The sequence below is a fragment of the Alexandromys fortis genome, unplaced genomic scaffold (genome assembly GCF_014885135.2).
Source record: "Alexandromys fortis isolate MF-2015 unplaced genomic scaffold, M_Fortis_MF-2015_v1.1 scaffold_39, whole genome shotgun sequence".
NCBI classification, from domain to species: Eukaryota; Metazoa; Chordata; class Mammalia; order Rodentia; family Cricetidae; genus Alexandromys; species Alexandromys fortis.
In genome coordinates this window covers 11,921,779-11,948,699 of record NW_026067918.1, presented here as the reverse complement: position 1 = coordinate 11,948,699, position 26,921 = coordinate 11,921,779, and the positions used below count along the sequence as shown (strand labels likewise).

The 26,921-nt window shown below is 52.5% G+C and overlaps 1 protein-coding gene across 6 annotated transcripts in view; it reads right to left on the bottom strand.

Moving 5' to 3' along the window:
* Positions 1-450: 450 nt before the first annotated feature.
* Ccdc40 (coiled-coil domain 40 molecular ruler complex subunit) overlaps positions 451-26,921 on the bottom strand; it is a 43,863-nt gene continuing 17,392 nt past the window's right edge. For 2 of the 6 annotated variants that reach the window (XM_050140256.1, XM_050140257.1), the window contains 13 exons: positions 25,219-25,376; positions 24,978-25,100; positions 21,705-21,826; positions 18,499-18,742; positions 18,218-18,400; positions 14,160-14,405; positions 12,843-13,056; positions 12,432-12,601; positions 12,248-12,339; positions 10,672-10,792; positions 5,560-5,748; positions 2,370-2,528; positions 451-1,457 (listed from right to left, as the gene is read on the bottom strand). In XM_050140256.1, coding sequence (XP_049996213.1) covers positions 1,209-1,457; positions 2,370-2,528; positions 5,560-5,748; positions 10,672-10,792; positions 12,248-12,339; positions 12,432-12,601; positions 12,843-13,056; positions 14,160-14,405; positions 18,218-18,400; positions 18,499-18,742; positions 21,705-21,826; positions 24,978-25,100; positions 25,219-25,376 — 2,270 coding nt within the window. In that variant the 3' untranslated portion in view covers positions 451-1,208. The other 4 variants (XR_007591334.1, XM_050140258.1, XM_050140260.1 and 1 more) reach the window with 4 other exon arrangements.

Genomic DNA, 26,921 nt, shown 5'->3' with positions numbered 1-26,921 from the left:
AAGCTGGGCGGTGGTGGCGCATGCCTTTAATCCCAGCACTCGGGAGGCAGAGGCAGGCGGATCTCTGTGAGCTTGAGGCCAGCCTAGTCTACAAGAGCTAGTTCCAGGACAGGCACCAAAAACTACAGAGAAATCCCGTCTCGAAAAACCAATATATATATATATGAAATATCACTACACCTTTCTCTGCTTTTCACTGTTGTCTCTTTAGTTGACACTGATAACAGGTAGCTGAGCCTAGTTTATTCCGTATCATGCAAGTGATGGACACACAGCAGACTTCATTTGCTAAGCAGAACAAACACACAGCAAGTACTGAAGGGGAGGGCCAGACAGGCAGTGGGTGTGTCCTGGGTGGGGTGGGCGTGGCTGGGGTCTCCAGCCCTCTTGGCTGTTTTTGTATTTCATTGTTAGGATGAACATGTCTTACTCCTTTGACCCAGAAATAGCTTTCTTTCGTAAATTTTATTTTTTCTGTTGTAAAGTTTAAAACTGAAATTATTCCACAGGACATTTTCTATTTCCTATCTACAGAAGCACAAAGGCAGCCGGTGCTCAGAAACCCAGAGGAGGGGAGGCAGAGGTGAAGAGAACAGTCAGAGGTGGGTGGGTGAGCGCCAGGTAGGTGACCCTTTACTGATGTAGTTACCACCTCTGTAGGTAGATGTTTGCCCTCCTTGGAATCCTGGGGTCCTTAGCTTTGATCTTTGGGTTTTGATCATAGGGGATGGGGGCAGGATAAGGTGGAGCTTTCTGTGGGGTGGAGCTGGGGAACCAGAATGAGGTTAGCTTGTGGGCTTCAGATGGGCTGGGGCAGACACTTGAGGGCCAAGGCAGTCTTGTCCCCGGCTTCCGTGGGGCCCTCTCTCCCTTACTTGCCCCACAAAGCCGAGGGCCTGTCCCAGGACAGTGTGATAGGTATCAGATGTAGGCCGCGGAACTGACAACAGAATGGACCTACCTGGATGGGTAAGCCCCACAGGAGAGTGGATTTTTATGCCCAGGTGATGCCTCTGCCGGCAGGCACATTCACCCAAGCAGATCAGGGATGCTGCACTACACCTGGTGTGAACAGCACAGTGGCTGTGAGTGAATACAGGTCTGGCTTGTCAGTGTCTCCTAAGTAGGGTGTCATTCTAGGGCACACGTGGCTTTTTGGAACAGGGTCTCCATCAGGGCAGCCTTGGCAAGTGCGGGCCAAGTGCTGTCTAGGAGGGCTCTCGGGGCTCCAGCTTGCTGACAATCTTCTGCTGAATCTTTCTCAGCACCTCCTGGTACTGGGGGTAGTCTTCCTGCACTTGGGAGAGGACCGCGTTGAACTGGGCCAGCCGGACATCTAAACGCTTGCGCTCCATCAGCAGGCTCTTGCTGCTGCGGTGCAGGAGCACGTACTTCCCTTCCACTACAGCCTGCAGGTACTTGGCCCGCGTCTGCAGGGCCACGATCTCCAAAAGGTTCTGGGTGGGAAAGAGACCCCGCGTCAGTCCCCACAAGTCAAGAGGACTCCTGTCCTCCACCCAGTCTCCGGGGACTCAAGGGGAGGGGTCTTGCGTCCCAGATGGGAGACTTGCTCTCCCATGGGGGAGGTGTTTCCACTGCTCTATGCCAGGCCTGGTACTAGACACACTCCTGACACCCTGCAGTCCTGTTAGACTCACAGCACAGCCGGTCCAGCTGGAAATCCCACTGGGATTCAAGTTTGCTGTGCCCCTTGAGTCTACCCTAGATGCTCTGCTCCATGTGGCCCCAGAGCCTGGGGGGCGGGGATCCCTTTGGTTCCAGGTGACCCTCAGCCCTAGCGCTTTACACTGTCCCCCGGGGTCAAGACTTGGTACAGTCTGGGCAGGCCCCTCTTGGCCAGGCTACCCTGCCTACCTGAACGGCTTCTTCTTCTCCCACCTCCATGAAGTCTTGACTCAAACATGTTTCTCTTTTCTCCCTCCCTCTCTTCCTGCCTTCCATTCTTTTTTGAGACAGCGTTTCCCCGTGTAACAGCCCTAGCTGTCATGGAACTAGCTCTGTAGACTCAAACATGTTTCTTACATAGCCTTCTTGGATTGCTCCTCTCAAAAACTCAACCCCTTGATTTTACTCGGAGGCCCTGACATCTTCCATCTTCGTGGAGCAAGAATTTAACCTTCAATACAGCCAGAGATATTGTGTCTAGTCGTTTGCCCAGGCATCAGAAATGGTGCCCGGCCAATAACGGGTAGAGATCAAAATGTATGGTGTGACCAAATCGCAAGGGATGTAAACGAGAGTAGTTGGTGTCACCGCCAGCTGAAGATGTAGCTGGTCCCCGGGGAGACTGTCATCGGGGACACAAGGCTTCTCTTGGGGTTCAGGCCCAGAGAGCTCCCAAGATTTACCTGCCGTTTGAGAGCTGTGAGCTTGTTGATCTCATCTTCCAGAACGTCTATGTCACCCTGCATATCTGACAGGGACTGCTGCTTCTCCTGAAGGGAGCTGCTTAGGAGTTTTTGAGATTCTTCCAGTTCTGAGATGGTCTTGATGCATTCCTCTGTGGCCTAGGAGAGAAGAAGGACCCAATGGATTCCTGCATCCCTGTCACTTAGGAGACGGAGACATCCAGCTAAAGACCAGCCATGTGCCTTGGAATTTATTCTAGGGGGGATTCCTGTATCAGTTACGTTTCTATTGCTGTGATAAAAACGTCATGGTCAAGGCGACTTAGAGAAGGAAGGATTTGTCTGGATCAGAGCCCACGGTGGCAAGAGCAGAGGCGTGGTGGCTGGCGCAGAAAGCTGAGGGCTCACATCTTCAGACCACAAAGGCAAAGCAGAGAGAGTAAGCTAGAAATGGTGCAAGTTGTTAACCTCTCAAAGCCTGCCACCACGGACACTTCCTTTAGCAAGGCCATGCCTCCTAAACATGCCCAAACAGTGCCACCAACTGGGGACCGAGTATTCTATGGGGACATGTCAGTGACCAGCTTGGACAAAAATACCACTTGCCAGTAGGTAGGGGTCTGGGGATTAGAAAAGTTAGTAAAGAGGATTAAGACGTGAGTGAAAATAATAAAACAGAAACATAGGATAGTACCGGGAGGGAGTTCCAGCGAATACTGAAATCACCCGCGTTTAATTTCCATTCGCTTAAAATACTCCGACCCCAAAGGGTAGGAGTAAGATAAAAAAAAAAAAAAAAAAAAAAACTGCATTGATGTGCTACAAGGAAATGAACAGACCAGTAGAAGGTCGTGGGCTACAATCTTAGTTAAAACCTTCGGTCGCTGGAACAAGACAAGTAATGCTCACACCCTAGACCAAAACAGTCTGTTGGCAAACCACTCCCTGCGTGGAATCCATTGTTATCTCCCTAAGGGGGTAGGAACCTAGTTGGGGCCTTAGACTTTTGTTTGAGAGGTAGAAACAGATCTACTTCTCTGTTCCTGAAATACAAGGTCTGGCTATTAGCCACATCCTTTGACAATAACCTCGAGAGAGCAGAACTCTCTGACCTAAATCTAGGTGGGACCTTTGTTTTCAGTAGAAACACAATAACCTTGAAGGAAAAGAAGAAAATCGTAACTCTCTGACCTTTAGACCAGGTGGGAATAGGCTCATAGTTTTGGAATCCGACAGCCACAGACCGTGTAGAATGTATGGGGTGGGGGTAGTAACCTATGAGACAACCACACCGGGGCCCTGAGCCCACAACGCCGCCGACTAGGGAGGCTGTGCTTCCTAAAAGACTGGGGAAGTCAGCCGTCCGTGCCCTGAAGGAGCAGAGGGACGTGGGGACCAGGATCCAGGATCAGCACTACAGCCTTGAGCAGGACGGGACGAGGCTACATGGGAAGTGTAAGGAAGGAGGGTAGGAGTGGGGTGCTTGACAGTGTGGTGGGGGCTCCTCTGCAGAGCCCCACTGGAACACGGTGTTTCAGGAAGTGTTCTCAGCAGGGTTTCAGGGAGGGAAGGCCAGCAGGGATGGAACGTTACCATGACAACGAAGGTACTGGCAGTGTTTGGCGGCTGACTCATGGCCTGCATAAACGGTGAGAAAGAAACAGTCATCCTTGTTTGCTTCCTGGGAACACAGGACTTTGGGAGGAGGAAAGGCCCCCCCCCCCGTTTGTGGCCAGACGGTGGAGGCCATGGCGCACGTGGCGGGGCTGACGCATTCCCTGTCGTGGGGTGGTGGGGCAGAGAAGGTGGAGGTGGGGGCAGAGAAGGCATCCAGGGCAGGTGGACAGGTCAGGTGTGCTGCAGGAAGCCAAGGAAGGAACTAGAGAGGCAGGCAGGTGTGGCAAATGACAACTGAGCAAGGCCACTCCGCCACCTCACTCCAGAAGCTTCCAGTCACAGCCCCAGGAATGATTCTAACTGATCATTTCCTATACAGAATGTACCCTATAGAGACTTTAAATGTCCATGGTTTTGAGACAGGGTCTTATATATAGCTTCGGATGCTTTGAACTTGAGGCAGTTCTCCTGTCTCAGTCTGAGTGGTGGGCTCACCGGTGTGTGTCCTATGTCCTGCTCCTATGGGGACTATGCTGGTACTCTGTTCTCTGGATAATTCTACGAGGTGGACTCCACAGGTCAGTAAGACGAAGCAGACCATACATGGTTATGGTTGCTGTTAGACTCAACCATCTGACTCCCCGGGAGGTGGGTACTGCTCCTATTTCTCCCAGAAGCTTTGAACAGGTCCAATATATGCCCAAGGACACAAAGCCTGTTCGTGTGGGCTGTGAGACAGATGGGAACTTTCAACCCCAGGGCTCTGGGCTGGTGGTTGCCAGGGGGTACACTTGAGTGGTGTGTCTAGTCCTCTCTTAGGGAGGACGGCGGGGTGCACTTGAGTGGTGTGTCTAGTCCTCTCTTAGGGAGGAGGGAGCTGCCACCTTTGCATCAGCCCGTCTTCCCACCTACTTTTGAGTAATTGAGTTTTTTTTGCCATGGCTCCTCCAAGATCTCAGAGACTGCTTCTGTTAGCAGGAAGTGGCCTCCCGCACTGCTGGGTGGTGCCCAGTGTGGACCGACTTCCACCGACAGGGCCGAGGGCAGCTTTGGCCAGCGTGCTTGGAAACACCTGTCGGGCACAGTCACTCTGACAGCTGCCACTCTTCACCAAGCAGGAACTGGCATGTAGGACACATGTCCCCCTTCCCAGACAGAGGCCACAGCCCAGAAGATGTGGCAGTATGTGTCACCAGTGTGGGAGGGATCGTTCTGTTCCAGAGTTCTGTCTTTCCTGTCGTCACAGATGTGATACCACAGCGGTGACCTCGACCCACAGGGATGGGGAGAAGGGAAGATGGGAACGGGAGGGCACTGTGGACTGTGAACTATGTCTGCTGGCTCTCCTATGTCCCTCAGAGTTGAGGGATGAGCCGGAGCAGGCAAGGTGGGAGCAGAGGCCTCGGGCCAGCCTGTGGGGACGGCTGGAGATGCGTGCTGACCGTGTGCGGTGAGGAAAGGTGAACCCCAGCATATGCCTGTGTCCCAACTCCGATACAGATGTGCAGCCTGGGCAGGGACGCGGCTCTGGAATATCACTGGGTCACGGAAGCAAAGCAAGCGCGGGTCGTACCTTGTGCGTGTCCCTAATTTTCTTTCGCAGCTCATTCTGCTGGTAATGGAAGTCTGTTCTGGTAATGGTCTTCTTGTCTATCCTCCTCTGCCCTTCAGCCTGGACTACAATGGTCTCCCTGCGGCTTACAGCCAGCTCCATGTCCTGGATCATCCTCTCCTGCTGCTTCAGCAGCTGCCCGTGCTTGACCTGGGGACACAAGACAGAGGGGCCGGGCAGGGCACGGCTTACGTGAGAGTGGCCGGCCAGCCCACCCTCCCTGGCTTGTCTGCCTTTGACACTGGCCAGTGAAGTGTCAGGGATGCAGAGAGGGCCACAAGGAGACGGAGAGACAGCACACACCGATGGGAGAGGTACAGCTATTCTTGTAATTGGTGCAAAGGGAAGGCAGGAGGAGAGGAAGGAGAGGACCACACCAGGTTCTCTGGCAGCTGTGGTGAGAGGGCGGTTAAGTTTGTCTGAAGATGGGGGTTTGGTTAACTGACTGTGACAGAGGCTGAGGGCTGCGGCTTGCGAGCATGGACTGCGTGAGTGCATGAGGACTTCTTAGGCCCTGGGAACATTTGTAGCTCGTTTGGATAAGTGTATTCTATTTCATGAATGTTAGCGTGGATGAATATGATTTAAAAGGAAGGGGGCAGGGCTCAGGAAATGGCTCAGTCGGTGAAGCGTTCGCCTCAGAATGTGAAGAGCCAGGTTTGGTCCTCAGAACTCACAGAAAAGGTCAGGGGTGGCTCTGCACACTTTCAAGCCCAGTGCTGGGGAGGCAGTGACAGGAGCAGCCCTGGGGCCTGTAGGTCACTCAGTGCCATCTACGGGTGAGCTCCTGGCCCCCGAGAGACCCTGCCTCAAAGGAAGTGACCAACGTTCCTGAGGGTGCCCTCTGACTTCTGCACACTCACAAGCACACACGAGCGCTCACACACAGCCAGTCATTCACATGCCTACAAGAAACAAGAAGGCAATGGATAAATGTCAGTGACTGTCAGCGCCCCAACGTCAGAGTTGATAGGACGCGATGCTGACACACGCACATGCAAAAGCAACCTGACAGGTCCCCTTAAAGCTGAGAATCTACATATAGCCTTTGGTAATCTAGATTTCAGGAGGGGGGTGGATTGCAACATATTTACTGTTATGTATCTATCTGATTGGCCTGAGGGTGGCCCGGGTAGCTGTGGGGATCAGCATGTTCGTGTGCACTAGTGGACGGAGTAAAGTGGACCCACCGTCTCCAGTGGGGGTGCCTGGGAAGATGGTGGGATGCTTTGGATTTAGCTGGCATACGGTGCTGGCTCTCCGAGGGCTCTCACGGGCCATCGTGGTGTACGCACACATTACAGAACATGACTGTACACATGTCATGTTGGCTCTGCTTCAGAGCATGACTGTACACACGTCACGTTGGCTCTGCTTCTCTGGGGACCCCTCCCTCGTTCTGAGAAACTCTGCCGGGAATGGGGAAAGTGACAGACAGATCTAATTACAGGAGGCACATTTTAACGGGGACTTGAGGAAAGAGCGTGCTTGGGTGACCACATCCCAAGGTAGGAAGAAGAGGTTTCTGTGCTAAGCCAGGCAGAGGTGCACAGCCAGATGAACGAACCTTACCAACGACTAATTTATCCAACATCAATTACCAAACAGCCTGGGGGTGGGGAGGCTGAAGAGACAGCTCTGTTGTTAAAGAGAGCTAGCTGCTCTTGAGGAGGCCCTGAGCTTGATTCCCAGCACCACATCAGGAGGCCCACAGCTGCCTGGACCTCCGGCTTCAGGGGAATCTGATGCTTCTGCTGGACCCTTCGGGCTGTGCTCATGTGCACATACCCCATGCAGATGCACACATGCATATATACATAATTAAAAATAAATAATAAAAAGTTTGAGACACAGTCTCACTGTGTAGGCCTGGATGTCCTGGAACTCACTTTGTAGACCAGGCTGGCCTTGAGGTCACAGAGATCTACCTGCCTCTGCCTCACAAGTGCTGGGATTAAAGGCAATCAACATTATACCTGGTTCAAAACAGTAAAATCCTTCAAAAGAAAGAAAGCCCATGTGCCAATGGCTCACCATGCCCAGCTGATGGGTTCAGTGACTTTGTTTGTGCTATAGGGTTTAGAGCGTTGCCAGGGTCACCTGGTAGGCAAGAAGGCAGTTATGACTGAGATGGCCTTGGTTATGTCAGGCTGGATCCCAGCAAACACCAACCAGCAAGCACGTAGGTCATAGCTGAGGTGTCCCACACTGCCATCCGTCACAGCTGAGGCTGGGGTCATATCTGTGCACACAGGTTCTGCAGAGGTGGAGGAAGCCAAACCATTTGCATGTGTGGAGGGAGGCCACTGACCCCTAGGGGGTGACATAGCAATGGGGCACACAGGGATGCTGGAGGCAGGGTGAGAGGACACCTTTGGCTTCCCCCTCACCTCAGGGATGAGGAGCTAGTCCGCTGCAGCAACCACACAATTTCTGTGCTTTTCTTTTGGGACAGGGTCTCATGTAGTCCAGACTGACTTTGCATTCTCTGTTTAGCCGAGGATGACTTTGAACTCCTGATCTTCCTGCTTCCAACCTCCATGTGTTGGGATTACAGTGTGCACCACCACATCTGGCCTGCTTATGCTTTGAAAATCCCAATTAAATTGATGTGTGTGTATGATGCTGAGGCTGGTCTTGAACTTAACATCCTCCTCTTGCATCGGACCCCTGGATGCTGGGATGCATTGCAGGCATTTATTGTGGTTCTTAGCTTTATATTTCATTTTATGCATGCTGGGCGTGTAGCACAATTAATAAAAACCCAGAGACAGAAATTGGGGTTCAACCTGAAGGTCAGAAAGGCAAAACAGTCAGGCACTGGCTCTTACCTCTACCTCAGTCTGAAATGACGATCCTGCCTCCAGGAATCTCAGAATGAGACTTTGTGTGAGAGCTGTCTCCTCCTGTTTTATATTCCTCTCTGGGGCTGGGATTAAAGGTGTGCACCACTACCGCCTGGTTTCTGTGGCAAACTAGTGTGGCTACTGGGATTAAAGGTGCGTGTCACCACTGCCTGGTTTGTAAGGCTGATCAGTGTGGCTGTTTTACTCTCTGATCTTCAGGCAAGCTTTATTTATTAAAGTACAAATGAAATATCACTACACTGGACGTTTAGTTACTGATTTTCTTGCTGTGATGAACTATCCGGACAAAAAGAATTTAAGTGAGGAAGGGGCTTATTCTGGCTTTCAGTTTTTTGTTTTGTTTTGGTTTTTGGTTTTTAGAGATAGGGTTTCTCTGTGTAACCCTACCTGTCCTGGAACTCACTCTGTAGACCAGGCTGACCTCAAACTCACAGAGATCCGCCTGCCTCTGCCTTCCAAGTGCTGGGATTAAAGGTGTGTGCTACCACCACTGCCGCCGCCAGGCCTGATTTGCTGTTCTAAGCAGTACAACCAATCATGGTGGGGAAGGGTGCAGGGGCTTGGCCGGTTGGTCACCCTGCATCCTTAGTTAGCAATGAGTGCTCAGCTCCCATTCTCCTTTACTGAGTCTATAGGAGTGGGGCCCAGAGTCAGGTGGCTCTTACAACCTCAATTAGCCTAATCTAGATAATTCCCCACAGGTGTGCTAAACTAATCTAGATGACACCTCTCAGGCGCCCTCAGACAGTGTCCTCTAGGTGACTATGGATCTTGTCAGGTCAACATCGGTCACACTGGGGAGCAAATCCTAGGCCTTGAGCATGCACACAGACGCTTTACTGCTGAGCGACATGCCAGCTCAGCTCATGCGGGAGGGCTAAGAGCAGCCAACAGCCTGAGGCCATTCCATAATGAATGACATCGGAAAAGCAATGCCGCTGTGGCTAACTGATCTGTTTTTATTTAACACTTTATTTTCTGAGAATGTGTGTCTCGCCTGCATGCCTGGTACCTATGAAGGCCAAGAGAGAACATCTGTCTGATCTCTGGAACTGGAGTTACATAAAACTGTGAGCCATCACATGAGTGCTGGAATCAAATCCGAGACCTCTGGAAGACTAACCAGTGCGCTTAACCGCCGAGCCATCTCTCCAGCCCCTAACTGCTCTTATTTTCATCCCTAAGGTCTTGAACCTTAAACTGATGGTCATTTGTGATTTAGCTGTTCTTACAGTCAGTGAAGTCCACTGCTCCTGAGAGGTGGGATGAGGTGCCCCTGAGCTTTTTTTTTTTTTTTTGAGTTCGGGAGGTCCTTCTGTCTATGTGTTGCTTTTATTGGTTAATAAAGAAAGAAACTGGCTTGGCCTGATAGGGTAGAACAGAGCTAGGTGGGGGTGGAGGGGACTAAACTGAATGCTGGGTGAAAGAAGGGCAGAGGCTGGGAGAAGCCATGTAACCCTGCTGAAGAGAGACGCTGAAACTTTACCCAGTAAGCCACAGCCACGTGGTGATACACAGATTACTAGAAATGGGTTAAACTATCCCATTTCTAGTTAAACTAATATGTAAGAACTAGCCAATAAGAAGCTAGAGCTAATGGGCCAAGCAGTGATTTAATTAATACAGTTTGTGTGTGGTTATTTCGGGTCTGAGCTGCTGAGCAACCAGAAGTGAACAAGCGACTTCCCCACGACATGAGTTGTTTTTTGTTGCTCGTGTTTGAGACAGGGTCTCAGTGTGTCACCCTGGCCAACTGGAACTTGCTGTGTACAGCAGGCTAGCCTCAAACTGCTGGGATTAAAGATGGGCACCACCACACCAGCCCATTTGAGGTTCTTCTTGTTCCACAGTGAGGTGAGACCATTGGGCTGGGAAACTGGGCGTTACAGCCAGTGTTTGAGAACGTCAGAGGGGCCTTGAGTGCTTGGAGTCACGATAAGACAGCGCTTTATGGGGTGATGTGCACCCGAGCACATGTCCTGGCTGCTGTGGGGTTACTCTGCCAGTATAGACGGAAGTCAGGCAGACCTGGGGTGTGAGAGGTGGGTGACGGCACAGAGCCTGCAGCCGCATTTACTGCAATGCAGCCACTATACAGCAGCGGGTCCTCCCCAGGGATCTTGCCTGTTGCCAGAGGCAGGGTGGCTGAATGGCTCCCCATCTGCAGCATCTCTGCCGCCTACACCCACAGCCCTGACACACTCACCTTCATCCTGTGGATCTCGGCCTTCATGGCCCGGATCTCTGTCTGCCCGGTATCGGAATCCACTGAGGCGCGCATCTCCTTTGCCAGCTGGATTTTTTTCTCCCAGAGCATGATCTGGTGTCTTCAGAGGCAGGAGAGGCAGTGTCAGGGCCGGAGCAGTTTGAGCTGGAGTGGCAGAGACCCCACCACCACCTCTGCCCAGGAGTGTGGCAAACGAAGCCAAAAAGTCTTTAACTCAGGTTCCTTACAAAATGGTTTGTCAAGTCTTTGGACAGACAGACTTCTGCATATGGGCTGGCGGGGAGGAGAGGAAGGAGAGGAGAGAGAGAGAGAGAGGAGGAGGAGGGAAAGGGGAAAATTAAAAGCGGGAGAGATGAGAGACGGGCTGGAGAACCCTGCCTGCTCTGGCAGAGGGCCTGGATTCAGTCCCCAGCACCCATGTGGTTTCCTACACCGACTGTAACTCTGGTTGCTTGAGAGAGAGATGGGGAGGCAGCAGGGAAACACAACTGAGGAACTGAGAATGGACACGTGATTGGTAAAAGTCAAGAAGTGAAAAACTGTCAGAAAGCTGCCCAAATGTAACCCAGACCACAAGCCCCAAAGCCACTGTGTGTCTGTGTGTGTGTGAGTTAATGCACAGATCTTGTCAAGTGGCAAGAAACACATGATCCCTTCTAGAATACTCCTGCCAATCAAGGGGCACCCTCATGGTGCCTACAAACGGTTTCCAAGGGAGAGGTACATGTGTGTGCAAAATGCAAAGACACCATGACAATGTAAAATTGCCTCAAAGGGAATGGTCTTGCTACAAACCAAACAAGGAATCTATCTATACAGCGGTCTCTTAGGATGAATATTGGGGGCTGGGAAGGGCTCAGAGGTAGAACACTTGCCTGGCACATGCAAGGTCCTGAATTCCATCTCCAGTACACACATACACACGTACACACACGTACATGCACAGGCACGCACGGACCAGAGCTGATACTACGCATTCTCCCTTTTCCCATAGTTCAGTGGGGGGGAGGGGGTGGTATGCACGTGCGCACGCAGAAGCCAGAGGACATCTGGCTTCCTGTACTGTTATTCTCCACGCAGTCTCAGGAGACAGGTCTCTCAGTGAACCTAGAGCTAGACCAAGCTCCGTCGTGCTGGGGTTATGGGCACACTTGGCCATGCATGGCTTTTTACGTGGGTGCTGGAGATGTGAACTCAGGTCCTCCTGTATCCGCTGAGCCATCTCCCCGTTTCTCCTTTTCTACTCTGCCACAGTGTAAAATGCTTGGGGTTGGGTTTATATATTACTACCTTTTTCCATAAAAATAAGATATATTTTATAAACTTTATCCCAAAGGAAACCACTCAATACTCAGGGATACTGGCCTGGCTGGCGGTTGCCGCCGAGGGTTATTCTACAGATCTGTACAGTGGCTTTCTGTGGTTCTTCTGGGGTTCACAAAGCTGGCCTTCAGAGCTACTCCCCAGTGGTGCCAACGTTTGGTGGCCATTCCCACAGAACCTTGACAGGTCTGGTGACCTTTAGCAGCGCCACACGGCTGAGCCCCTTACTCACTCGGCCTCCACCAGGCTGTTGAGGAGGGTGGTCTTTTCTTCACGGAGCTGCGTCAGCTTTTCCTCCATCTGGATGGTCTCTCTCTCTGCGTCCTGCGTGGACCGGGGAGAGCTGTGAGGATGGCCCAGGCCTGTGGCCCCTGGAGACCCTGGGGGTGACTGAGCAGGCGGCGGGTAGTGCCAACCTTCAGTGTGCGCACAAACTCTGTCTCGGCCACCAGGTTGCTCTGCTGCAGCTGCTCGGAGTCACACCGGTTCTTGTCCATCAGCGTGTTGAGTTTGATCAGGTCATTGTTCAGGTCCTTCATGTGCCGGTTGATCTCCTTCTGTTCCTTCTTCTCTTGCTCAATCTTGTCTGTGGGGGGGACAGGTGGCGGGGGGAGGGGCGATGCTGGAGGTCCAGGGGTCCTCAGCGGGCAGCAGCTATGCCCCCCTTCCATCCCTTCCTGTCCTGTCTGACGCAGGTGGAGATCAGAGGAGGGGTGGGGAGGGGGGCTCAGATGCTGTGGGTATCTAGGGAAGGCAGGTCGGCCCTTTGCCTCCAACACCTGGCCTTAGGGCAGGGTGGGAAGGAGAAAGACCAAAGACATTCTCACTGTCTAAGCGAAGCTTCTTTTGCTCCATAATGTGCATCTCCTTCTTGAGCTGGTCCAGGGACACCATTTGCTCCTCGCGTTCGTGTGTAACCTGGACCAGTTCCTGCTGCAGGCGCAGCCAGTTCATCTGCGCCTCTGCCACTCCCGCGTTGTGCTCTTCCGTCAGCTTCGACAGCCTTTTGATCTCCAGTTCCAGGGGTCCAGCTTCTTCCCCCTGGAGGGATTTAATTGGAGGGCAGCGTGAGCCTCGGGATCCTCAGGTTTGCTTTTATTATTATTCATGTGTGCTGTATATACATGTGCACATGTGCGTTTGCGTGCGTGCACGTGTGTGTCTGTGTGCGTGCGTGCGCCCCATGCGCAGCCACAGAGATAAGCGTGCCATAATGAATGAGTATTATCTTGTTCAGACAGGGTCTCTCGGGGAATCTGGAATTTATTGATTGGTGGGACTGACTGGCCAGCAGGCTGCAGGGATCCTCTGGTCCCTACCTCCCCAGTATTGGGATTACAGGGACAAACTGCTATGCCTGGTTTTTACTGTGGGTGCCGGGGTGGAACCCAGGTCTGTATGATCACGAAGTGAGCACTTTACAGACTGAGCTAGCTCCCCACAGCCCTTCTTTTGGGGTGGGCTATGGAGAATCATGAATTCATGGCATTTACTTCAAGGGCTCAGACAGCCCTCCTATCTTTCACTGGCTTTGAGGTCCCAGGTCCTTGTGGGCACGGCCTTCCACCCGCTAGGACACTCTGAATATGTTCTCTGACCTCAGACCATCCATAGGCAGAAGAGGGCTTCCCTGCTCTACTTGAGGACTTCAAATCCATGGTGGGTCCTTAGGTTCCCGGTAAGTGACTTACAGGTAAGTCACCTGAGTTACAGGAAAGACAAGGAGCCCTCAAACTGATTAAACCACAGTGCAGTATTGCCTCGGTCCAGACTGCTACCTGTGTGTCTGTGTGACTCAAAAGCCTTGAAGAAAATCTAAAGAAGCCAGGCATGTAGCACACAGCTCTCAGAAGCTAAGGCCCCAGGACAGCAAGGTCTGGGCCCACCCGGGCCACACAGCAACTCTGTCTCACAAAACAAACCAGAGAAATCAAAAATAAGGTTCACGTCAGGGAAGGACGATGTGGAATTCAGGTCCCGGTTATAGAGGTGGGGAGGAGCCTCGTCACCCAGCCCAGCCTGGGGGGTTGCAGCCTGGAGCATGCGCACACGGCCACTTCACTACTGGGGGGGGGGGGTGAGGAGAGGTGTCTGCCATCTGCGAGCCCCGCGCACACGGCTCAGGGCCCAGGGCGGTTCCTCACCCCCAGCACGGACACAATCTGCTCCAGCTGCTTGTTGAAGAAGTTGATGAGGCTCTGCTTCCTCTCGATGAGGATGGTGCGCCGCACGATCTCGCTCTCGCTGTTGGTGATGAGGTCGTTGAGCCGCTTCACCTCCTTGTCCAGCTCCGCCAGCGTCTTCTTATGCATGTCCACCTTGCAGTTAGTGTTGGTGATGTCCAGGGTGGCCTGCGCGATGTCGCCGTCGAGTTTTGAGAGATGTGTCACCTGAGGGCACGAAGGGCAACGGGGTGTGAGCGTTTTCTGCCACTTGAACGGGCCAGACTGCTGTTTCCTTGACACTCTACATGTATTCTGGAGAGATCCCTGCCTGCAGTTGTGAGGAAGCGAACTGGCTGGGCCCTGAGTCTTGAGAGCCTACAAGGGGCTTGTTTGCACAATGGAGATGCAAAAACAGAAAGCTGGGTGTAGTTTTACGTGCCTGTGATCCCAGCACACGGGAGACTGAGGTGGGAGGGTCTTGAGTTTAAGGCCAGCTTGGGCTACACAGTGAGTCTGAGGTCAGTGTAGGCTACAAGAGACTCTCTCTCAAAAGGTCGGGCTGGTTCATGTCTTTCTTTTCTTTTTTCTCAGAGATCTGCCTGCCTCTGCCTCATGGCTGGTTTATGTCTTTAATCCTGGCCCTTGGGAGGTAGAGGCAGGAGAATCACAGTTTAAGACTACTCTGGTCTACACACAGAGTTCTAGGCCGGCCAGGGTTATATGGTAAGACCTTGGAGGGAGTGAGAGAGGGAGGGAGGGAGGGAGGGAGGGAAGGAGGGAGGGAGGGAGGGAGGGAGGGACGGAGGGAGTGTGAGATTTGGGGACAGGAGAAGCGAGCTATCAGGGATGGATTTTCTTTATAAACGAGCATAGCGTAAGTGCAAAGGGGAACATACTGGATCATGGGCGAGTCTATCACAAAGGGGAACATACTGGATCATGGGCGAGCCTGTCACAGAGGGGAACATACTGGATCATGGGCGAGCCTGTCACAGAGCTAGCACCAGATCACCTGGAAGCCTTCTAGTGTTCAGTCCACATGGCCTCCCCCTCCAGTGCCCCCCACCCTCCAGGGCACCCCACCCTCCCAGGCCCCCAAGGAGGGGGGTGGGGCCACATGCCACTGATCTCTTTAGTCTGAACGATTCTGTCTCATACCCTTTTTTTCTTCTTTAAGACATTTATTATGTATATAGTGTTCTGCCTGCAGGTATCTCTGCAGGCCAGAAAAGGGTGCCAGATCTCATTACAGATGGTTGTGAGCCACCATGTGGTTGCTGGGAATTGAACTCAGGACCTCTGGAAGAGCAGCCAGTGCTAACCACTGAGCCATCTCTCCTGCTCTCCCACCCTGTCTCAGCCATCTCTCCAGGCCCCTGTCTCATATTCTTCTGTAATTAAAAAATTTTTTTTGAGATAAGGGCTCACTGTATAAGTGCTGGCTGCCTCTACCTCCCAGGTGCTGAGATTTAAAGTGTGTGCCCTCACCTTTAGCCTCTCCTGTCTAATTTTTAATGGCTGTGTGATGCACAGTGGGACATTTCCTGATCCCGTTCAGATTATGGCATATTCTTCCTCTCACACTGTGATTGGGCAGAACAGGTTGCCTCTACCACTATCCTCTGCGACCTGAGGAAGGCATCCAGGCCTCCCAGGAACCCCAGGACCTCAGCTCTGCCCCCGAGTTTATAATGAGATCCTGCATCGACACCCTTCCCCGCTTCTCTCTAGCCCAGCTCCAGACAGAATCCTGACAATCACCCTCTGATCCCTGTTCCTGCACCACCCGGCACCGGTGCAGAGGGCTTTTGAGTATCCACTGTCCCCTTTCAAGGACTCCACTTCAGCTGGAAAACCACAGAAAATAAAGTTGTTAACCTAAGACTCTTTACTGCCCCCTGGTGGGAAGAGGTGGTGACAGGACATGCCCAGTCTAGGAAGGAGCAGGGTGGGGACCTGGCAACGGGAGCCTTAAGAGACAGGTCTAGCCTGTGCAACAATAGCCAAGCAGGCTGCTTCACACCCACCATGTCCCTTAGTGTCTCGAAAGCACCCGGGACATCCCAAAGAGATCCGGCGGGGCTATGCATTAGCCGCTGCCAGCCGTGGACAGTCGGGTCAAAAGTGTGTGTGCAATGGGAAGGTTCAGCAGGCCAGGTGACAGCAGCCACCATGACAGGAACAGCAGTGGTGGCAGATACAAGCCTCTGAGGCCCTGGTCTCAAGGGAGCTGGATTCAGGTGTTAACTGCAGAGACACCATATCTAACCCTGGCTTCCGCCCAGGACTGGTGGCTTTAGTAGCTTGTCCTCAGAGTGTATACATTACCAGACCCCGGGTATCTCTGCAGAGCTGCTCAAAACACTGAAAGACCAGAGCCAGCCTGAAACCCTTAACAAGAGACTTGTCAATCATAATACGGGATGCTCTCGTTATGAAGGTCGTGAAAAGTGAAGATTTGCGGTATCGAAGGATGGGTAGCGGCCAGAGCAAACGTGTTGGATGTTGTCGGGTAAAACGGAAAATGGAAAAATTCAGTGAGTCCTCAGCTTACTGCCTGTGCACATTTCTTCCTGTGTCACGGGCCAATGAAACTAATAAAAATGTAATCAAATGGACCCAAAACCAGATGTTTAACATGAGTGCAATGTTAGCGTGAGTGAGTGTGTGTGGTGTGTAAATGTGTGCAGAAGGGAGGAAATTTAGAAGTGGTTTCCTGGACAGTGGGACTATAGCGTCCGTTGTTTTCCTTATGTCTCCCTGGGTTCTGCCTCCTTCCTCCCCGATCCCTGGTGCTGGAGACAGAGCCCAGGGCCTCGTGTACACTGGACAAACTCTCCAGGCATTCAACAATAAGACAATATTAGCTGGAACTGTCGTCCCAGATGCTCAGGAGACTAAGTAAGGCATGACAGTCACGAGTGTAAGCCTAGCCTGAGCTAGAGAACACGTTCACCCTAGGCAACTAGTGAGACCCTATCTCAAAGATAAAAAGAGGGCTGGGCAGGGGTGGTGCTGCTGGGCCTTTAAACCCAGCACTTGGGAGGGAGAGGCAGGTGGACAGAGTTCCAGGACAGGCTCCAGAGCTACACAGAGAAAACTTATCTCACAAAACCAAAATAAATAAATAAAAAGTGGGCTTGGGGAGCTGGGGTGGGATATAGCTCACTGCTCAGAGTCCTGCCTGCCATTTCCAGAACCTGATAAACTGGCCTGGTAACCCAGGCCTATAGTCTTAGCACTTAAGAGGGATCAGAAATTCAAGGTCATGGGGCTGGAGAGTTAGCTCAGTGGTTAAGAGCACTGCTTGCTCTTCCAGAAGTCCTGAGCTCAATTCCCAGCAACCACATGGTCACTCACAACCATCTGTAATAATATTTGGCACCTTCTCCTGACCTGCAGGCATACATGTAGATAGAACACTATATACATAATAAATATTTTAAAAAAGAAATTCAAGGTCATATATACTTATATATGTGTACACACATATATAATAGATAGATAGATCACACACACACACACACACACATATATATATAATATGAAGCTCTCTGAGTTTCAAGGCCAGCCTGCTGACACATACACACACAGTAGTAAGTTTGGGATTAGCTGGAGCTCCGTGAGACTCAGCCTCACAGAAGAAGGACAAAGAGGACCTTTGTGTAGGGTGTAGCGCTTGCCTGGCATGGACAGGCCCCTAGGCTCAATCTCTAGCACTACAGAAACTAAATTAATTAAAATAAATTATAGGGTTGGGTGTGGTGGCCCACATCTTTGATCCTGGCACTTGGGAGGCAGAGACAGGCAGATATCTCTGAGTTTCAAGGCCAGCCTGATCTACACACCAAGTTCCAGGATGACCAGGACTATAGAGAGAGACCCTGCCTGCAGAAGAAAAGCAGAAATAAGTAAATTATAGAAAGTGTTGCTTTGACAGCTAGAAATGAGGTCATGAGGGGCCGCCCCAAGAGCCCTTTGCTCATAGGCCTCTAGCTCCAGCCCAGTCCCTGCCCTGTCAGCTGGAGGCCGCCTACCAAGTTGGTATTCTCCTTCTGCAGCTTCCGAAGGAGCTGTTGGAAGTACTTGGTCATCTTGCTGGAGGTCCCATGCTCCTGCAGCTTGTCCACGATGGAGACATCCATCTTTTGCCGTAGCTGCTGCTCCTGATGGACAGCCTGGCGGGCCGCCTGGAGTTCGCTCAAGACTGCCGAGTGTTCCTGCAAAAGAAGAAAGAACCATGGGGAGGACATGTGTGTGGCTGTCCTCCTACAGGCTGGCTGAGAGCAGAGGCCCAGGCTTGGGGGCCGTGCCTCACCAGAGAGCTCTTGTTCAGCATTTCCTCCGTGTCCTGCAGGGCCAGCTGGTAGGTGTTGAACTCGCTCTGCAGGGCCTCTTGCTTGCTCAAGCACTGGGTGGTCATTTTCTGCACTAGCATGGCTTCTGTCTCTGAGCGGTTCAAGAGGCGGGCCAGATTCTCATTCTTCTCTTCCTCCTTCATGATGGACCTCTTATAGGCTTCGATCTCACCGTCTATGGACTTAACCTGATGCTCACATTCCCTGCAAAACCAAAAGAGCAAAGCTGGTCACCAGCCAGATACCAGGGACCCAATCAGGAGAATCTCACTGGGTGGATTCCAATGTGGAGAAGGAATTTTGGGTGCCAACTCTTAACTGCTATTCATTTCTGTGTGGGAGTCGTCTAGCTTGCTTTTCTGTTGCTGTGGATAAAACACTGACCAAAAGCAATGTGGGGAGGAAAGGGTTTGTTTGTCTTACATGTTACAGCCCGTTATCAAGGGAACTCAAGATGGGAACCTGAAGGCAGGAAGTGAAGCAGAGGCCGTGAAGGAAAGCTGCTTACTGGCTTGCTCAGCCAGCTTTCTTTTCTTTTCTCTTCTCTTTTCTTTTTTCCTTCTTCCCTCCCTCCGTCTCTCCCTCTCCTTCCCTCCCTCCTTCCTTCCTTTCTTCCTTTTTTTTTGAGACAGGGTTTCTCTGTGTAGCCCTAGCTATCCTGGTACTCACTCTGTAGCCCAGGCTGGCCTCGATCTCACAGAGATCCGCCTGCCTCTGCCCCCCAACTGCTGGGATTAAAGGAGTGCACCACTACCGCCTGGCTTCAGGCTGCTTTCTTACTTGACCCAGGACCACCTGTGCAGGTGTGGTCTGGTCTATAGTGGATTAGGCCCACCCACATCAGCCATCAGTCAAGAAACAGACACATCCAGGAGCCAATCTGACGGCAGCAATATCTCAGCTAAGATTCTCAGATAACTAATTTGTGTCAAATTGACAAAACCCAACTAGTGAGGTGTGTCTGTGTATGCAGTGTGGATGTCTTCCTCAGTCCCTCTCCACCCTATTGTTTTTTAGTGTTTTGTTTATTTATTGTATGTGTGCTCATGCATGTATGTCCTGGCACTGGTGTGGAGGTCAGAGGACAACCGTGTCTTTTCCCACTGAGCTAGATGTGTGTCCCAGGCTGATCTTAAAACCTTGTGATCCTTCTGCCTCTGGCTCTTGCATATCCAACCAACGTTTGCCACTACAACTGCCTTATATTTTTAGTTAAAAATTAGTAATTTTTTGTGTAGGGCCAGGTACGCATGCCACGGAGCGTGTGTGCAGGTCAGAAGACAGCCTTTGGACGTCGGTTTTCCCCATCAGCCACGTGGGTCTTGGGGACTGAACTTGGGTCATCAGTTTTGGTAGCAGGTGTCTTTTACCGTCTGAGCCTTCTTGCTGGACCCACCTTCATTTTTCAGACAGGGTCTCTCACTGAACCTGGATCTCGGTGTTACGGCTAGACTGGTTGACGAGGGAGCCCTAGGGATCTTCCTGCCTCCACCTCCCTAGTCCTGGGGTTTCAAGTGTGTACCACCCTTAGCTGGGGAGATGGCTCAGTGGCTAAGAATACCAGATGCCCCTCCAGAGGACCAAGGTTTGATTCCCAGCACTCACATGGTGGCTCATAACCATCCATAACTCCAGTTCCAAGGGATCAGATGTCTCCTGGCCTTTGTGTGCATGCATATATATTGTAGGCAATATACCCATAGACAGTGTGAGTGTGTGTGTGTGTATGATAGATAGAAGATAGAGATAGATAGATAGTCAGACAGACAGACAAATAGATAAAAATTAAGAGGCAGTTGAGGATGTAACTCAGTGGTAGGACACTGGCCTAGCATGCATGACATGCTGGGCTTCATGCCCAAAGCCATATCCTGGATTAACTGAAATTGAATTTTTTTTTATTTGTGTGTGTGATGATTTTTCCTCTTTCATCCCAAGAAGTCTACAGACAGTATCTTGCCTTTTTTTTTTTTTTTTTTTTTCGAGACAGGGCTTCTCTGTAGCTTTTGGTTCCTGTCCTGGAACTAGCTCTTCTAGACCAGGCTGGCCTCGAATTCACAGAGATCTGCCTGCCTCTGCCTCCCAAGTGCTGGGATTAAAGGCATGCATGTGCCACCACCGCCCGGCTATTGCTCTTCTTATTTAAAACAAGATTTTAAGAGCCCCACCACATAGGCCTGGCTGGTCTGGAGCCATGTGTAGACCAGGCTGATCTTGAACTCACCACCGTGCCTGGCCAGACTTCCTCTACATCTTCTGGGTGCAGACCCAGCTCCTCTGTGGGCACAGCAGCAGCTGGTGCCCTGCTGGTCAGGCTCACGCTACTTCATTTGTTGGTATCGCTTTTGGAGACAGACTCTCAGTATGATGCCCAGGTTGGCCGTAAATCCCAGGCCTGAGCAACCCTCTCAAAAGATGACCACCTGCTCCCAGGGCCCGGGCATATCAGCTACAGCTAGAGACAGAGGCCCATTTGCTGGTTACATGTGCAAGTGTGAGCATATGTTGCTAAATTCTCCACTTGACATTCTGTAAGTGCATATTTTAAAATGCAGGATATTGGCAGAGCATGGTGGCATACACCTTTAACCCTCGGGAGGCAGAGTTCCAGGAGGTTATGAGCTGCCGGATGTGTGTGCTGGGAACTGAACTCGGGTGTTGCTGAAAGCCCAGCATGCTCTTAGCTCCTGAGCCATCTTCCAGCACTCACCACCTAGTCGGCCAGCAGCAGCTACTCCTTCCCTCAGGGCTCAAGCCTCTGTGGGTGCTAAGGTAGAGAGAGGACAAGCCCGTAAGCCGCGAGGCACCTTTGGAACCAAATTCCCATCACTTGGGTGGTTCTGGTCTTCAAGGCAGCGAACGTCTCCGGCCCAAGCGCCACCTCGTTTCTCTTCCCTTTGGAGGGAATTAACACGGTTTTGACTGAACACGGCCCCAGGACAGGACCATCCAGAGAGGCTGGGAATGGGCTGGGGTTTCCTGCTCAGTGAAACCTTTGTCTCTTTCTGACATCCTGCCTGGAAGCCTGACCTGAAGGCTTGGCACTGAAGGGTGGGGGCTGGCGGCAGGGCCCTGGTGCACCTGTGTGGTGTCATTCTGCTGGTTCCCCTCAAGCCCAGCACACCCGCCCGAGGTCCCCCTGGGCAGCCCATCGCGGGGGTGGCACCTGAGCGCATCCAGCACGGTCCTGTACGCCTCGTTACGGTGCTTCATGCCCACTAGGCTGGTGGTCCACTGCTGGAGGATACGCTTCTTCTCCACCACAATGGTATCAATCTCAGTGGTGGCCTGCGGAGAGGGTGGGATGCAGACACGGCCGACAATGGCAGCGGCCACCTTCTGCCGCCCGCCTCCCATCCACCTTAACTTTTTCATGTGTTTGTTTTGAGGCAGGGTTTCCCTGTGTAGACCAGGCTGGCCTAGAACTCAGAGGTCCACGGGTCTCTGCTAAGATTAAAGGTATTCACAGCTCATGCCTGGAAACTTAATTTTTCTCCATCACAAATCAGCAGAGAACCAGCAGGAAATGGAGCATGGCTCCTCCGTGGAGTCTCCAGGCTGTTTTTAGGGGTTCTGTACTGGGGGCTGAGGAAGAAGACTCTGTCAGATATGACAGAATGCCCACTCTACACCAATGCCAAGGCAGAACCTAGTGGATGTCATGGACGGGACTGAGGTCACCTAGTTCCTGATTCACCTAGAACCTGATTAGTTCTTGCCCAGGGAGGAGGTATTTGAGTCGAGAACGACCAGGGTCTCTAGGAGGGCATCTGGCTTGGAGAAGTGGGTCTCCCTGTGCTGGGGGCCAGGATGCAGAACTAGACTGGGGGGCAGGTGGAGAAACAATCCAGAGAGGACACGGAGGGTTCATTTCCGAGGAGGCCGGAGGTCAGCCTGAGGGGCCCTTCCTCAGGAGCCACCCACTGCCTTTCTGAGGCAGTATGTCTCATGGCCTGGAGCGCTCTCATTGAGCTAGCGGATCAGAAACCCCAGGGATCTTCATATTTCTGTCTCCCTGGCGCTGAGATTGCAGCGTGCCCCTCCACAGCCAGACATTTATTGCCTCAGCTGTCTCTCCTGGCCACAGTCTGGCACTTTTACACACACACACACACACACACACACACACACACACACACACGCGCGCGCGCACACACACACACACACACGCTATGCACATGCCTGGGCATTACCTTAGGATAACGGTCAAATAGTGAACGGATTAAGGGGGTCTGCACTGAGACGCTGACAGTCACAAGGCGGGCCAGGCATCCTCCTGGGTCCTCCTTGGCAGTAACATGCCTATGACCACCTCCCAGTTTTTCACTGGTCCATCTGAGCCATGGCTATGTGTGTATGCCTGTGGGGCCACCAATGTCTGAATGCTGAAAAGGAGAATGGGCTGAGGACAGAGGCAAGGGGGGAAAGAAGGAACCCCGATGGTTGTTCATCAGGAGTCCACGGTTGTCTTCAGCTACAGAGCAAGTTTGAGGCCAAACGAGACACATGAGACCCTGTCTCAAAGCAGAAGCAAAATCCATAAAGGGAAGGGTCAGGAGGAGGGCCAGCACCGGTCATGGAGTAACCATGGCCACGGACGTGGAAAGGGAGAGACAGAAGAAGGGACCCCTTGCCATTCTAGGGCAAAGCCGTAGGGACTCTCTGGCCTATGACCTTTGTCAAACGCCTGTGGCACTCTGTATGAGCTGGTCTCTCCCAAACTCTCCTTGTCCCCGCTGGGGGCTCTAAGAGGTGACTGGGACTCTACCCTCTGGTGTGAGCTGTGAGCCAGTGGAGGGCTTTAGTCCACAGAGTCCCACTTGTCTAAGTCACACTCACTCCCCATTCTCACCTCGGGCTTGTCCTTGTGCTGGACCGTGAGCCAGGCAGTGCTGGCCCAGTTTCTCAGCGGCTGTAAGTGCCCCTCACCCCTCCTTCCTTCTGTTGGAGGCTGTGCTTGGGTGGCCCCGCCCCCTGGCCCTTCCCTTTCCTGATTCTGCATTCTTAATTTTAAGATAGGGTCTCAGGTACTCGGGTTTCTACATGGCTAAGGGTGATCTCCAACCTCTGATGGCCCCGCCTCTGTCTCCCTGTGTTGGAAATACGTGTGCCACCAGGCAGGGTTCATGCAGTGCCCGGGATCAGCCCCATGCCTGGTACATGCTAGGCAGATACTCTTCCAACTGAGCTACGTGCCAGCCTGAGGACTCTGCTTGGTGCCAAGTGTAAAAAGACCTCTTCAGCCCTGCACTAGGTGCCGGGATTAAAAGTGTGCACCACCACCACCTGGCTTTATTCTTATTATTAATTTTATGTGTATGGATGTTTTACCTGTGTGTATGTCTCTGCATGACCCGTATGCCTGGTGCTGAAAGAAGACAGAAGAGGGCACTGGATTCCCTGGGACTCGAGTTAACAGATGGTGTGGGCCACCGTGTGGGTTCTGGAATTGAACCCGGTTCTTCTGGAAGATCGGCCAGCATTCCTAACTACTGAGCCATCTCTCCAGGGTGTCCCTTTTTTAAATATCTGATTCCATCTAGAATTTATTTTATGGGGGCAAGATTTCTCCGAGTGGTTAACCAAGGGCCCAGCACCACTGAACGCACGGTTCAGACCAAGTGGTTAACCGAGGGTCCAGCACCACTGAACGCACGGTTCAGACCGAGTGGTTAACCGAGGGTCTGTGCACCACTGAAGGCACGGTTCAGACCTCAGCTAATGAACGATCTGCTCGTTTTCTGTGTCGACCGGGCTGACTCGGCGCTCCCTGGCAGCGCCCTCGGCTTGCCCACCTGTTCCTGGGTCCGACAGCACCTTGCAGCAGGGCATAGCTTTGTGGCATATGGTGACCTCTCTCCTGGTTTGCCAGGAACTCTCTACATCCTGAGAAGCCTTTGGTTCTGGTCAAACCGGACAGCTGTACTCTTCCCTCCCAGAATGAGTCTTGGAGGCTCCCTGATTTATTACTCAGATAAACACAAGAATCACTTTGAGGATTTAAAAATGGCAGGTTCTGCTCAGACCTTTGGATCGGAACTCATGAACTCATGCGCCTGACAATTAGGCTCACAGGCTGGAGAGGGTAGGAGGAATCCCGAAGTGCATCCTCTCTCTCCTGTCCTCATTACAGCCTGCCTTCCCGCCTGGGCCATCATCCCTGCGCTGTGGACTCTCAGGTGGGGGGTCGTCTCTACCCTCGGTCACAAGCCCCAGGGTGTGGCTCGGTCACTGTGCAGAGCAGGGAGAAGGCCCAGCCCGGGGACAAAGCTGCCCATGCCAATGACCAGCCGGCTTTGACGTGCACGCCCCTGAGTAACTGCGGTACTGTTGGTGGCGGCAGCTTACAAACACGCTGGTACTGTCGGGTTGACTCTCCCAGGCCAGGGGCAGGCGACAAGGGGGCTTCTGCTCCCAAGGGCTTCGGGGGTGCTCTTACCTCACTCACTGCTTTTCTGAGAATTCGGGTGTCCTCAGCCTGGGACAAGTACTGAGCCTCAAACAGGGAGATGTTTTCTTCCAGCTGGTGTGCCCTCTCGGTGAGCTGGTCCACGAACAGATCCTGGCAAAGAGAGAGGGGCTGTATGGAGCCATCCACAGCTGAGGGCAGCCCTCCACCGGCGTGGTCAGCCCGAGCGTCCCGTGGAACGGCGGAGGTTTCGCACGGCTTACAGGGTTACCTGCTTTTTCTTCTCGACCTCGGCACGCATCTTCTCTGTCTCGGTCTTCTTCACCACCTGCTTCATCACACGGATGTCATCGCGGACGTCCTGGTCTATGTTCTGCATGTAGAAGAGGTGCAGAGCCAGGCTCTCCATCTCGGTCTGCAGGGCTGCCACTGTGGGGAAGGAGGCTGGTCAGCACTGCCCACACGCTGGCTTAGGGCAGGGGGCCCTTGGGACAGCGCTCAAGCCTGCACCTTCCTCTGTGGAGGGATTGGAGATTCTTGTGACCCTGGCTGCCCGGAACTCACAAGGATTCACCTGCCTCCACTTCACAAGTGCTGGGATTACAGAACTGTGACACCAAGCCTGGATGGAGACAGATTCTTTTTGACTTTTGAGACAGAGTGTCTATATCCCAGGCTGGCCTCAAACTACTGGTCCTCTTGCCTCTGCCATTTCCCCAGGGCTAGGATTATAGGCACATACTACCACATCTACACTGGGGACTGCCTCTGTGTGTGCGTGAACCCACACGTCCACTTGTGTAGAAACTAGAGATGGGACCGTTTGTCTTCCTCTGCCACTCTCTACCTTACTGCTTTTCCTTCTTATTTTACCTGTATGGGTGCTATGCTTGCATGTATCTCTCTGTCTCTCTGTCTCTCTGTCTTTCTCTGTATGTGTATACCACTGCATGCCTGCTGCCCTCCTAGGCCAAAAGAGGACACTACACTTCCTAGAACTGCATTCACAGATGGCTGCGAGCTGCCACGTGGGCACTGGGAACTGAACCTGGGTCCCTGCAAGAGCAGCCAGTGCTCTTAACAGCCGAGCCATCTCTCAGTCCCTACTTCATTGTTTAACAAGATTCCTCACAGAATCTAGAGCTGACTGATTTGGCAGCATGAGGATCTTCCTGTAGTGGATCCTACTGTGCCCAGGCTCTTAGGTGGGTACCTGGCACCCTGTCTCGGACCCTCAGGCTTGAACAGAGGGCACCTCACCCAGGAGCTGTCTTCCCAGCCTCTGTATGACCTATACACCACAAAGACTTACACTCTGCTGCAAAAGAACTCCTAATACAATCGGAGGGCACAAAGGAGCAAGAATACATGAAGCAGCCAGGCATTGTGGTGCGGTCTACGACCCCAACACTCAGGAAGCAGGGGCAGGAGGGTCACAAGTTCTAGGCCAGCCAGAGTAACACAGTGAGACCCTGTCTCAGGAAAGTCTATGTATTGATACACATTCCGTACCCCAGATCACCACACGCCCACCTCCTAGTACATTCAGAGAGTCGTGTCGGCCAAGGCCTTGTGCCCATCTCGCAGGGTTCCTGCCAGTGTGAAGTGAGGCCCCCAAGCACAGCAGGAGGGTGAGTCTCCCCCCCCCCCGACAGACCCATGGTGGTGCAGCTGCCAGGGGGAGGCAGGTACAAAGCCACAGTTCCCGTGGGTCCCCTCGACGAAACTCACAGGGGACTGTGTGATGGTTGTTTGCTCTGGCTGGGGGTTAGTGTGCTGGAAAGCACTTTCTTAGTGTGCTTATGGCCTTGGGTCCCACTCCCCCACCCTACGCCACCCCCACCTGCACTGCAAAAACAAACAAGTAAATGCCAGTGGTTAAAAGAATATATAAATATGGGGCTGGAGAGATGGCTCAGAGGTTAAGAGCACTGGCTATTCTTCCAGAGGACCAGAGTTCAATTCCCAGCCACC